The 14,369-nt window shown below is 40.6% G+C and overlaps 1 protein-coding gene across 1 annotated transcript in view; it reads left to right on the top strand.

The window, feature by feature from the left end:
- Nucleotides 1–14,369, top strand: part of otog (otogelin) — a 53,049-nt gene that overhangs the window by 18,412 nt on the left and 20,268 nt on the right. Inside the window, exons 21-33 of the mRNA XM_053425615.1 lie at nucleotides 1,220–1,385; nucleotides 3,056–3,130; nucleotides 3,794–3,837; nucleotides 3,981–4,146; nucleotides 8,298–8,405; nucleotides 8,974–9,112; nucleotides 10,446–10,580; nucleotides 10,672–10,818; nucleotides 11,605–11,724; nucleotides 12,333–12,449; nucleotides 12,884–13,040; nucleotides 13,252–13,278; nucleotides 13,693–13,887. Coding sequence (XP_053281590.1) covers nucleotides 1,220–1,385; nucleotides 3,056–3,130; nucleotides 3,794–3,837; nucleotides 3,981–4,146; nucleotides 8,298–8,405; nucleotides 8,974–9,112; nucleotides 10,446–10,580; nucleotides 10,672–10,818; nucleotides 11,605–11,724; nucleotides 12,333–12,449; nucleotides 12,884–13,040; nucleotides 13,252–13,278; nucleotides 13,693–13,887 — 1,596 coding nt within the window. The remainder of the gene's footprint in view (nucleotides 1–1,219; nucleotides 1,386–3,055; nucleotides 3,131–3,793; nucleotides 3,838–3,980; nucleotides 4,147–8,297; nucleotides 8,406–8,973; nucleotides 9,113–10,445; nucleotides 10,581–10,671; nucleotides 10,819–11,604; nucleotides 11,725–12,332; nucleotides 12,450–12,883; nucleotides 13,041–13,251; nucleotides 13,279–13,692; nucleotides 13,888–14,369) is intronic.

Genomic DNA, 14,369 nt, shown 5'->3' on the forward strand with positions numbered 1-14,369 from the left:
TTTTTTTATAACCTAACCCTGCTTCATATTTCTCCACAACTTTATCCCTGACCTGTTTGGTGAGCTCCTTGGTCTTCATGATGCTGTTTGTTCAGTAATGATCTCCAACAAACTCTGAGTCCGTCACAGAACAGGTGTATTTATACTGAGATTAAATTGCAGACAGGTGGACCCTATTTACTAATTATGTGACTTGCAAATGTGACTTGTGAATGCAATTGGTCGCACCAGATCTTTGTTAGGGGTTTCACAGTAAAGGGGGTGAATACATATGCACTCAACACTTTTCGGATTTTTATTTGTAAATAATTGTGAAATCCATGTAATATATCCCCCCACTTCCAAATGATGCACTATTTTGTGTTGGTCCATTACATAAACTCACGATGAAATACATTTTAATCTGTGGTTATACCATGACAAAATGTAGAAAAGTCCAAAGGGGGTGAATACTTATGCAAGGCACTGTAGATAAATAGATAGATGGATCGATGGATTGATAGATAGGAAGATAGATAGATAGATGGATCGATGGATAGATAGATAGATAGATAGATAGATAGATGGAGAGATGGAGAGATGGTAGATAGATAGATAGATAGATAAATAGATAGATAGATAGATTGGTGGATTGATAGATAGATAGATAGATAGATAGATAGATAGATAGATAGATAGATAGATAGATAGATGGAGAGATGGATAGATGGTATATAGATGGATAGATAGATAGATAGACAGACAGATATATATATATAGATAGATAGATAGATAGATAGATAGATAGATAGATAGATAGATAGATAGATTGGTGGATTGATAGATAGATAGATAGATAGATAGATAGATAGATAGATTGGTGGATTGATAGATAGATAGATAGATAGATAGATAGATAGATAGATGGATCGATGGATTGATAGATAGGAAGATAGATAGATAGATAGATAGATAGATAGATAGATAGATAGATAGATAGATAGATAGATAGATAGATTGGTGGATAGATAGATAGATAGATAGATAGATAGATAGATAGATAGATAGATGGATGGATCGATGGACTGATAGACAGGAAGATAGATAGATAGATAGATAGATAGATAGATAGATAGATAGATAGATGGAGAGATGGAGAGATGGTAGATAGATAGATAGATAGATAAATAGATAGATAGATAGATATATGGAAATATAAAGCCCCTGTCTCTCTGTGCAGACGTCCCCTGTCCCTCCACCATGCAGTATGGAACCTGTGTGTCTTCCTGCCAGCGCCGCTGCTCCTCCCTGTCCGTCCCTCAGCGCTGTGGAGACGAGTGTGAGGAGGGCTGCGTCTGTCCCGAGGGATCCTTCTACAACCACCGCACACTCACCTGTGTGCACAGGTGAGGATGAGGAGAAGGATGAAGAGGCTGAGGAGGTCTGCCACACCAGGAGAGAGATACAGCCATATTTACTATAACAGATTTTTTTAATTAATGGAGCAGAGCCTGACAGATACAAGGTTTTGGAGGTTGATACTGATATTAGGGAGTAAAACGTTTCTGAATGGGAATGATAATGAGATGAAATCTAACCCTTATGACAAAGATACATATTTGAGGCTTTGTATACAAGCTAAGATAAGATAAAACTTTATAGATCCACACACCAGGGAAATTGAGTTGTAACAGCAGCAGGCAGCTCAGACTGAGGCAGACAAGAGACTAAGGAAAAAAGGCGATAGAATAAAAGTAAAAAATGTTGAATATGTACATTATATACGCATTTTCACTGTAGTGGTTTGTAGGAATTTTTATTCGGTCCAAAAAACATTCAATCTCAACAAACACAAAGACCGATGTCGAGTCATATCAAGCATTTTTATATCAACCACCCGCAGGAAGCAGGAAGCAGGAGGCAGGAGGGACTCAGGGGCCAAGTGTTGTGAGCTTGTGAGTCCTGTTAAATGGCACTCCAGCCGACAAGTCCTCTCAGAGTGATATTTGTATCTGCTCTGACGTCTAGGTCAGCCTTTAAGTGGGAAGAGTTGTGTCTCTGCTGCAGACCTGGGTTATCGTGCCCCCCCCCCCCCCCCCTTTCAGCTCCGCTCTGCCCTGTAGACATGCGGCTTAATTCCTCTTAAATGCAGCAGGTTTTACATCCTCGGGCGGCGCGGTGCCTTACTTACCATGTGATCGAGTTACATCAAGGAATCCACCGTGAAACCCCCCTTTCATTCCCACTTGGAGCAGGGACCACACAGATACCTGATAACCAGTGAGAAAGAATTTGTGGTACAGAGGCCGATGTGTGCCGATGGCCTATATGTCACAAAGGCTTTCAGACAGTTTACCACACGGTACATGTCATTTTTAATCTCTTAACACAAACTTTGTCTGAATAAGGAGTTTTTTAAAGGAGGACTCGACACCTCGCTCACTGAGTTCACCTCCTAAATCCTGCTTATTTGTCCACTTACCCATAATGCTCTGTTTAAGGTAACACAAAGCCGTCTTTAACATGAGTCTTCACACAGTAACGCACAAACTGAGCTGTGTTTCGTTGACGTCACCCAAAGACAGATGTGCACTTTAGAATTTTTCAAAAGATCTTATTATAAAGCCTGAACTTCGAACATCTTCAAGACATAATGTGTAACAATTGGTCATTAAAATGTCTAAAACCAACTTAACATATGTTAAATATTGTGTTGATTCTGAATGTTTCACACAATGTTCAAACTCAGAGAAATCCCCAATTTTATTTATGGTAAAAAAAATAATAGCGATCCCTTTTTATGTCCGCTTGAAACACTTTTGTCACCTTTGTAACCTGCAGTATGTTTCTGCATGTATTTGTGTTGCGTGTATTTGCAACATGTTTGTTGCTTTGTGTGTTTTTGCGGCGCATGTCTTGCCAGGAGAAAATTTTTCTTAATTTTCTACCATGTTGAGCTCATACTGAGATTCGTAAAGGTCGTATTCTGTGGATTTTCCCATTTTCCTCTCGCGCGTGTGATCTGTTGCAGTTGTGTGTTTGTGTGTTTCTGAGTGTGTTTGTGTTGTGTTTTCAGGAGCGAGTGTCCCTGCAGTTTCCTCGGAGCAGATTACGAGCCGGGTGATGTGATCATGACGTCTGCAGGTGTTCAGTAAGATTCTCCTCCTCTTCCTCCTCCTTCTCCTCCTCCTCCTCCTCCTCCTCCTCCTCCTCCCCGACGACTATTTTCTTAACTGGTATTTTCCATCCTCTCTCTGCTTCTGTGTTTGAATGAGTGGTTGTTGAGATATGTGGTCAAATCAGGACAAACACGAGGTTTAAGGTTTAATAGAACATAAATATAACTTGTTTATGTAAAGATACAGGAAAGTAATGATGTATGTTCTTTCTTTTGGTCCGTCCCCACGTTCATGTTAATTTACAACCATATGCATGGAGCAGGTACTTTATAGCCACCAAGAGTTATTTTAATTCCCTTATAAAAATGATTTAATGAGGTATCAATTTCCCTCGATATCCTCATGACTGATGATTTCAAGCTTATTTTAGAAAAAGTTTCTGGGAAATTTTCTAGAAAATACCTGACCCATGGAATGAAGTGTCACCCACTTTTGGTTTATCCAGAGCTTCACTTAGAGGAGTCATTCAAATAAACAAGGTTCATCCCCTTGAGAGTCTGAATGTCCTCCTCTGATTTCATAATATTCTCCTGGTATTGGTTTTGTCCCAGTTGCTGTATTTAACGTCATGTGAATTCCTGAATCCTCTTCACATGTGGTTTTCCGTGTTGACCTTCATCTCTGTGCTCCTGCAGGCTCTGTCTAAACGGTAAACTGGTGTCTCAAACAGAAGACAGTGGTAAGTTACTCATTTAAAACAACCTTTTGTAATTCTTAATAATATAACAATTTTAATTGGAATGGAGCATTTGTGTGTTTATAGAAGAAACAACAGGTGCATAAAACTTGTGCTAACTTCTCCTCCTGCTTCACCTCCTGCAGACGGGTTGTGTCCGGCTGGTCAACTCCACCTGAACTGCTCGGAGGGGGGGGACGGCCTTCTGCCGGGAAGGGGCGTGGCCTGTGAGCGCACCTGTGAGTCCTACCTGCTGAACCTCACCTGCTCTGCACACGAGCCCTGCGTGGCCGGATGCTCCTGCCCCCCCGGGTGAGTGACGTCCTACAGGTCATTTTGGGCGCCCACAGAATATTTCAGTGAAATGATTTAGTCAAACTGAAGTCTCACTATTATGGTTCAATTTATTTTTACTGCATGATGACAAATATTTGAATCACTGGCAAAAAAATGTTTTCCAATGCACGACCAGCTTTTAGATTTAACAATTAAAACCAGGTATATTTTTATTTATTAATCAAAACACATTTACCTTTTCAATTTTATCTTTTACAAAAACCTATAACACAACTCACGTCACATTCTAATGCACTAATGAATGAGCTCCATTCTCATCATGTGTGCTACATCCTTAGCGTGTTCTCAGGTAGCGTGTTCTCAGCAGAAGTCATGATCTGCATTATTGTTTTGATGTCCTGTCATTTTAAGTCTTCTTGCAAAACTGTCCTGTAGTTTCATCCAACGAGTCTGATTTCACAAGTTGATTCATTTGTTTGAAATTGTTCAGGTTGGTTAGAAAAGTGTCAAAGTTCTAAAGAAAGAACAAGAACCTCACACATTATCTTTAATATCTGAAGTAACATGTTTATCGCTGCAAAGACATATTTTTAAACCGTCTCCGGATCATCTGTGGTGGACAAAAGTCCCTAAAGCCATCAGGTGAGGTGGACGGACATCCCAGAGTAGATCACGGTCATCTGATCCCTCTAATCGCTTCTGGCGCTCGGCCTGAAAAGAGGGTTAAGTGGTTTCATTCTGTGACATCAACCAAGAGTCATCGAGATTAGAAGATGAACAGGCCGGGGGCGGTTTAAACGTTTCCTAGTTTATGACACTTTTGCACAGATTATATAGCTGATGGTATCTCTGCAGCAGGACAGACAACACTGGTCTTTTGTTCGGCTGATTCAGGGCCTGGACACTAATGCACACTCAGCACAGTGTGTCATGACCGATATTCTTAACCTTTCACTTCACTTGAAAAGAACAACACACAAAGTACAAATGATTGAAATTCAAAACAATCTTCTGAACACAATTAAAAGAAAAAGGCAGGAATCGTATTTACAATTATAATAATTTACCACACATTTATTACAATATTAATTGGGAGTTTGCAAGAAGACTATAGTCTACATTTTTTTTTTAAATCTCCTGCATTGTCAATATTTGAAAGACATATTATATTTATTATTGAATTAAAACTATCACTTAAAGTTTATATATGTAAAGGTGAATATGAAACTTATCTCCTTAAATAAATCCACACTGAAGTTCCCTCTACACCTCTATGAATAGCAGCAGTTATCGTCTGACATCATGAAACCAGCTGACACAGAGGAAAAGGTCATTCTGGTGCCGACGCCTCGTTGTCATCTCCACCCTGCGTCACCCCAGTCGACCTCACTGGTCCGACTCATTTAATCCACTTACAGCACGACAACCTTTGCGTTGACGGGAACCACAAACTCTGAACTCCGACATCCACGGTGCAGCGTGTGTTTAATAACGGCCTGAAACACGATAGCTTGTGAGTAATTTTGTGGTAAATATGGACACAGAGGTTTCATTCAGCCCGGACGCCCCCTGATGACAGCAGCGCTAATAAGAGCAGTGACCGGGGGGGCGACTTAAAGGTTCATTGCGGATCAGCCGATTGTGACGTCAGAAAAATTCAAACTCAGACTCTGCAGCCGGACTTTAAAGGTTCAGTGAGTAAGATTTAGTGACATCTAGTGGTCAAGTGTCATGTTGCAGGTGAACACCCCTTGCCCCACACTTGGGAAAACATCACTAGGATTATTTTATATTCACTTCTACCTGAATCTTTCCTCTACATCTTCCACACTGGACCTTTAAACCCTCGGGGGGGAAATAATAAGCTGCGGTGCTGACAGGAGAACTCATCGTGTTTTCATTAACAATGAAACACTTTGTTTATGATCAAAACGCTTTCATTAAGTCATTCCTCGTTCTGTGTCAATTAGTCCGACTGAACTCGCATGAACCTGAAGTTTCAGGTGCAGCACAGAAACACGCAGCATATCGGGATTTGGTTTTAGCTACAGAGTGAACATACGACAAATAAAAATCTGCCGTCTGCCTGATTGTGGGCAACTTCCAAACAAATACAGACCATTGATTAGAGAGAAGACGGTTGAAATGTTAGCTCCCGAAAGTGAAACCAGAGCGTCTCGATCGCCCCCTGGTGGCTGGCTGCCGTATAGGTTATAAACCCCTCCCCCATGTCAGCAGATGGGACATGAACCAAACTATAAAAACAAAGTAGAAAGTAAATATTTCTATATCCTGGATCTGCAAACGATAAATTATTGACAGCTGAGACTGAGTCCAGATTGGTCGAGGCTCCATCATCGATCACTGCTGTGCAGACTCTGATTACGTCTTTGGCACAAGATGGCAGTGTTAATGTTCATATCATATTCTGGCTTCATTTCAAAATAATCTCAGTAAGTGGAGATGCGTCGTCCATCTTTATTTACTGAAATCCATTTCATCTCACAGGTCTTAAAGGTACATACACGCATGTGTTGCATGTGGTCCATATGGGTTAAGTCAGAGTTACTTGTTTAATTTAAACTTAAGTTAATTCCACTCATTTGTATCTTGTGAACAACTTCACAAAATGTTCAACAAAGTTATGCGAAATCAAAAAAATGTATAATATAAATATGTAATAATAGTAAATAAGTAAACCCAACTTAAGATTTGTAGTTACACTCAACTAACTCAACTTTTTGAATTATTTTTCGTTTCCCACTTGTTTTTATAATTAACACCAACTTATCAAATTAAACATTTTGTTTACGTCACTGTTACGGCATCCGTGAAACATTGAACTCCGTCAACAGTCATGTGACACCCTCCACTTTTATTATCTCATGTGATTGAACCTCTGATCTCCAGTGAGTCCTGAAAAACCTGATACCGGATACGCCCCAGGCTGTGTTCAACGCACTGCTCCACCCGGCCGCCAGTCACCGCACAACGCAAATACATCTTCCCCCGACACCTATACGTCGTCCGATAGGATTGAGTTCAAAATGAGAGCCGTGTTTACGAGGATTTATTCATAATGTGCAAGTGGATCGGGAAGGGGAGTGATTTCAGAATCTCTGATCAGAGTAATTGATACCCTAGCTTGGCGGCAGGTTAAAGGAAGCTGTTAACGCCGTTTTATCTGCTGTGCAACTCTACTCCGATGAGCCTGAAGTTTGTGGCGGGACCATTCAGTGTGTCACCTCATTGTCCAGTGCATGTAGCTCGACCCTGGTTATTACAAGATGCTTATCGGCTTCGTCTCGCGGAGTGGAAAGCAAATGAAGGGATCGGCACAAAGACGGCTTCTCTCTCTATCTCTGAGAATCCTAATCGTCTGGTTTTCTCATGTGGCGAACGAGTGTTCCGGCTTTTGATCCGCAGGCGAATCCCCTGGAACTCGCTCTCAGCTCCCGGCATCGTTCGACCTCTGTCGTTCTGTTGGCAAAGGACGGTCCTCATAGAAGAGATGGACACAAAATGATGATTGTGTTATTAGAACGTAGTTCTTACATAATTACATCGGTACGAGTCCATATCTTCACGTTAGAGAGCACTGAGTTATAAGGCTCTGTCCTCAGCCAACAGCTCATTAAGGGGTTTTATATATCAGATCTTCTGGTGGAACCACACGTTCCTCTTATCTTTGGTCCTTGTGTTTAAATGATTTTATCGGTGGCTACAATTTTTTTTTATGGTAAAATCCGATTGTGTCCAGTGGCCTGAATCTACGTGATTAAGCTTCGTGGTGGAAATGACACCAACGTTGACCGAACCCAAACTTGTGTCTCGGGTTTTCCAGTCACTTGTTGATTTATCAAAAGACTAATAAGCAGCTGCAACATGACACTTCACCACTAGATGTCACTAACTCCTACACACTGAACCTTTAAAGATTAAATGTTTCATTGTTTAAACCCATGAAAATATGCATGCATTTGCTGGTGTCAGAACAAATGACCAAATCATTTCTCCTGCGAAGGAAGTTGTTGTTAGCCCCAGAAGGGATATTCATAAATAATCACAGGTGTCGATCTCAGACCAAAACATCCAACTTCAATTTTCGAAATCACAAAGCTGTGAGACCATTTTATCCTGAACTCCATCTGTGTTCCTGCTCCCAGCTTCCTGAAACATGGAGACGAGTGTTTCGAACCTGCAGCCTGCCCCTGTCTGTGGAAGGGAAAGGAGTATTACCCCGGCGACAGAGTCTCCTCCCCCTGCCATCAGTGGTACGTTCAAGTGTTTGTGGAAATAAATCAGATCAAGTTTTTATACACTATGTTTTTCTTCCTTTTTGCTGAAGGTCTTCATCTTTACCTCAGAACTCTAATTAGATTTTCCCTCATCTTCCAACTATGTCTGTCAAATCTCATCCTCTGTGCTAATTCATCAAAGTCAGATTGTTGGGGCGATGAGTACTGAGATAGATTCTGACCGCAGCAGTGGTCACCTGATATTCATAATTCTCTGTTATCACAGCACAGGAAAACATAAAAAGGAGCTGGAAAACAGAGCAACCCCTTGTTATGACTCTTTGATTCCCTCTGCTTCACACTGTTCATCACTGGTGAAAGGAAACACTCTCCCAGTGATCCCAGTCACTCTCCCATTTCTTCTTCAAGCCAGAGAAGAAGACGTAGATGACAGACTAATAGCTCAGTGATTCAGAACTGTGACGATTCACCGGACGCTTTTCTGCCGAGTCGTGGGACAAAGGGAGGCCATTAGATGTGGAAAAAAAGAGTCCTCTTGCTAAGTGGGAACAAGTTGATGCTGAATCACTCTATTTCTTTGTAGTGTTTGCCAGCATGGGACGTTCCAGTGTGTGTTTCGTCCGTGTCCGTCCATGTGCACGGCTTACGGAGATCGCCACTACAGGACGTTCGATGGCCTGCTGTATGACTACGTTGGTGCATGCAAAGTCTATCTCGTAAAGGTACTGAAATTAATTCATGGTTAAAGAAACATAATTGTGGATTTGTGGATATTAACCTGAACGTGTATATTTATATGTGAGTATGTCAGTTAATGGTACTTTTGGAATCGGTCCTGAAGCTCATCTCTGCAGTTTGCTGTGACTACAATATAATATTATGGGGCAACTGCGACAATCCATGAAATCTCCACTTAAAGTAATTTTTTTCACCGATATAAGACTCAAATAGTTTTTCTGTGCCACCAGCAGCTCGTTGCCTCTCTCTCTCCTCGTTTGCACTTCAATTTGTTGGAACTCCTCGTCCGTAACAAGTGAAGTCAAGTCAAACAAGTAGGGATGAGGAATTAAATGCTATTCAGCCACAATAGTTTTTCTCAGTGAAATTCAAACTCCTCTTTCCGACTCTCACTCATGTATCCACCTCCGTCTTCCTGCAACAACCCAGCCGTCACAAGACTTGAGAGTGAGACGTGTGGTTGAACAAGATATTTGTAAAGTTGCCAGACTCTTAGCAGAGACCAGAATAAGTTTCAGCCTTTTGTTGCTTAATAAAAAGACTTTTAGTGGATATTTCATGGACTGTCGTAGTTGCCCCATAAGATTACATGAGTGTTGTGGCGACCGATTCTTATTGTTTTTGCGCCAGTCATTTTTACACGCCCACGTTTATGAAAAATAGGGCCTAGGTTGAAAAGTACTGGAATTCAATTTGAAGGTTTATAGTTTTATTCGGGGTCATTGGATAAATTTTTTTTTCACTTTAACAGACGCTTAAAACAGCTGCGACAGATTTTCACCCAGGTTCCGTGGTAAATAAGAAGTTGATAGATCAGAATTCTTTAAGATTCTTTAAGAAAAAAGACTTAACAGGGAAAAGTGCCACTTTGCAGCGCTGTAGTCTTTTTAAGCAAGTGGAAAAATCCTAAATACAACAATAAGTGGCTAAACTACTGATATTTTTTCTCCCTTTTATATAACATTGTTATTGTCACCCTTTTTTTAAATCACCTAAATTCATATATAAGGTGTTTGCTGTGATAAATCGTTTTGAGTTAAACTATAATTTGATACATTTCTGATTTGACCTGAAGCCGAAGACAAAGTGTGAAAGAGAGAAGTCAATCTGGCTGATAGCTAAATAAAATGTCTGTTGTTTGTTTACGAATAAACGCTAATTGATCATTTTACAAGCCTCAAAATGTGATGAATTTTCGGGCAGTGCAGCCACAACATGACTAAAACAAAACGTTTAAAAAGCTTAATTAACGCAGACTTAAAGTGACTGATGGATTTACCACCTCTGCTGTGTCTTTTCGGTGTGTTTCCTCCACAGAGCAGCGCCGATGCGATGCTCAGCGTCACGGCCGAGAACATCGACTGTTTCGACAGCGGCGTCATCTGCAGGAAGTCGCTGCTCGTCAGCATCGGACGATCCTTCGTGGCGTTCGACGACGACACTGGGAAGCCGGTAAGAGTGGAGTCCAGATCTGTTTTACCGGGGCAGATTTACCGTCATCATGAGAGCAACATGTGAACTGGAACCTCTCTCTCTCATGTAGAATCCATCCAGTGTGATCGACAGGAAGCAGAGGATGCTCATCTGGCCGGCGGGATACTTCACGGTGATTCACTTCCCCGAGGAGGACGTCACCATCCTCTGGGACCGAAAGACAACCGTCCACATCCAGGTCGGACCTCGCTGGCAGGTAGGACGCCGGCTCTGGGACTGTCGAGTCTCCAGAGTGAGCAGGGGTGTGAAAACCACTGATTCTGTTTTTGTTTAAAAAAAAAGTGTAAACAAAGGTCAGTTATAGTCAAGACAAGCAATTTTATCTGTAAAGCACATTTCAACATGTAGGGATGGATGTTTATTTTTTCTACTGATGGGTTAGTTTTGTACATAAAAGCCTTTAATATGTGTTTTGACTTAAATGTTGTATTTGTTTGTTTCAAAACGATAATTAACTAACTAAGGAAGCGATTTACATAAATATAAAAGGGCATCATGATAAATCTTAGACAAACTAAACAAAATTAGCATTTGGAAAGAAATTAAAAAGGGAAATCAAAAATTTTAAGAAAAAAACGAACTAAATTGAGCTTTACAGTTCATGCATCACACTCAAAATCCTCTTACACGTTTCTTTGAGAGCTTTCAACCGCATCACATGATGCTCAAACACGGAGAGCACTTCTAGTTCTTCTCTTCTCCAAATGAAGACCGTGAGATGTGGTTGAAATCGTTGAAATAGCAAAGTAAGTGAACGAGATTGTTTAGTCCAATAATGAAGTGATTTGTTGTTCGGGCGATCGAAGAGAAACTACAGGCAGAGAGTTTGTTTAGAGACATTCATGAAACATTGAGACAAACAGGATGATAAAATATATGATGAAAATATTTGACTGAAGAGAGATGATGATTATGATTATGATGATGATGATGATGATGATGATGATGATGATGATGATGATGATGATGATGATGTGTTCAGGGAAAGCTCAGCGGACTGTGTGGAAACTTTGACCTGAAGACGGTGAACGAGATGCGGACGCCCGACAACATCGACTCTCCTACGCCACAGGAGTTTGGGAACAGCTGGACGGCAGCGGAGGTGAGTTTCACCTGGAGCATCATCAGACGAGGTTCTCATGATTTGTTAACATGAAGTAAAAGGAAATGAAATGATCTTCTTTATCTGTGGGAAACGTGGAGACAAAGTTGCTAGAAGAGATCAACACCTCACTTTGCTCCTATGCTTTGTTTGTAAAATACACTTTTTGGACATAAGACAAAAAACAACTAATTAATCAATATTTGAAAACAAACCTCCATTAACCATCAACCTGGAATACAACTCCTGAAGTGACTAAATTGGGACTGAGAAGGTATTTGACCTTGAAAATAAGGATTTATTCATATTTAATATGTGAGAAAAATACCAGATTTTTAGTTCCTCAGTAATTGACGAACAGAATAAAGCCAAACTCAAGAATCACGTCAAAAATATGCCAGTGTTTACCGGAGGAAATCTGTCACTTTCACTGCAAACCACGAAGAAGAGTTTGGATAAAATCAAAGACGATGTGGACGAGCCAACATGTTTTGTTTTCCCCTTTGGTAAAATAAAGTTTTTTTCTTTACACTTGACATACAAAAACAAATGATTTGTGTGTGTGTGTGTGTGTGTGTGTGTGTGTGTGTGTGTGTGTGTGCGTTCAGTGTGTGAACAGTCCCGACATCAGACACCCCTGCAGCCTCAGTCCTCTCAGAGAACCCTTTGCCAAGCGGCGATGTGCCGTCCTGCTCGGCGAGGTCTTCCAGGCCTGCCACCCAGTGGTGAGTAATCTGCTCCTGCAGGTTTGGATCCGCTGCTTCTGTCTTGTTGCTCTGAAACTCTCTGGTCTCACTGCTCATCACCTCCTGACTGACGACGCTCGACTACTTTACACCTAAATATGTGCTGGAGTCTCTTATTGTGAAACTGTCAATCTCATATAATTCATTTTTTTTTTCAGTTTAACAAATTCCCTTTGTTAAACATGGGTGTTTTAGTTTGTTCCTCCATAACCTTTTAGATTTATTATATTCCAGATTGATAGAATAGATAGATCAAACATAAAGTGACAGATTTAAGGTGGAGTGTGACGTTCAATAGAGTTGTTTTCTTCCTCGACTTCCTTCCCATCAATCCTTGTCGTTTGTGAATATTGAAATTAAAGTCATCATTTATATACTTGATAAATTGCTGAAGCGTGTTTAGTGTTGTTCAGGTGGACGTTACCTGGTTCTATATGAACTGTCTGGCGGACACGTGCTCCTGCAGCCGAGGAGGTGACTGTGAGTGTTTCTGCAGCAGCGTGGCAGCGTACGCACAACGCTGCTGCCACCAGGGGGTGCCGGTCGACTGGCGCTCCCCGTCACTGTGCCGTAAGTCAAAGTGCAGGAATAAACTCACTATCTATATATATATTTAAGAGATATCATGAACAGTAAACATGACAACCTGTGAAACATCAATAAATCATTCATCATTAATTTAAAATATGTAATTTAAATAAGATAAACAGAATTGTCTAAAATATAAAACTCTTTTTAATATTTACGTTATTGTTATTAACGGATTCTTTTCTCTCTGCAGCTTACGATTGTGAATTCTTCAACAAAGGTATAAACTTTTATTTATTTAACCCACAGCTCAGTAATTTTTCACAGTATTTATCAGTGTGGGAGGTTTTTTCCAGACCACAAACCTTCTCACCTTATTTTTTATTGGCTAATCCATCCACACATTACTCCAACCTTTGGTTCTGCTTCTCCAGATAATTAAATATCAATATAATAATAATTATTATTAACAATATTGTAATGAGATAAAGCTGGGAAGTTTAAAAACATGATCAAAAATGTAAAAAAGTTCATGTCCCTTATACAGTTTATGCTTGGTTTGTATGGCTGTGAAAATGGGGTTCAATTCATTACTTCTTGTTACAAAAGTATATTAAAGATAAATCAAAGTTGAGTGGCATTAATTGGTTGGTTTGTTATATTGTAAAACACTGACATGGCGTCCTGTCTGTAGTTTTGGGTAAAGGTCCCTTCAGGCTCGTCCCCTTCAGGGATCGGGCGATGCTGTTGGCAGCCAGCAGGTCCGGCGGCTCCGTGTTCCTGCAGTCGGGGAACCTCAGCACCACCAGCAGCACCAGCACCACCAGCACCACCAGCAGCCTATCACAGTTCATGATGACACCGGGCCTCAGCAGAGCCCGACCCCACGGTGAGTCCATCTCCTCTCCTGTGTTTTTACTTTGCAAGAGATTGGATTAGTTTTGTTCTTTTCTTGTCTGAAAGTCGCTTCATACAAACTAAAAAAAAGTTCAACAAGAAGAATCTTTAAGTTTTATAAAGAACGACCTCAATAGTTTTTAAAACTGAGAGAACAGACCCATGGAGGAAACACAGTGATTATGTTTTGTACGTTTATTTGAAAAGTGAATCAAGTGGAATCATTTCTTCAGTATTTTTGAACTTTCTTAATACGACTGGGAGAAAATGAGATGCCTCAAATCCACTTGATTTTTAATCCACATTGATTCATCGGAGTTAAAATCTCTCACTTGTCTTAAAAATATTTTAAAGTAGATTTTACTAAAGAATCTACAGGAGCGGTTTGAGGGACTTGACATCACCAGGGAACTATGATCGTAAACAAGCTCTGAGCAAAACAACGGTTGTTTGTGAAGGAATTTCTTCAAAATG

The sequence above is a fragment of the Pleuronectes platessa genome, chromosome 1 (genome assembly GCF_947347685.1).
Source record: "Pleuronectes platessa chromosome 1, fPlePla1.1, whole genome shotgun sequence".
In the NCBI taxonomy this organism is placed as follows: domain Eukaryota; kingdom Metazoa; phylum Chordata; class Actinopteri; order Pleuronectiformes; family Pleuronectidae; genus Pleuronectes; species Pleuronectes platessa.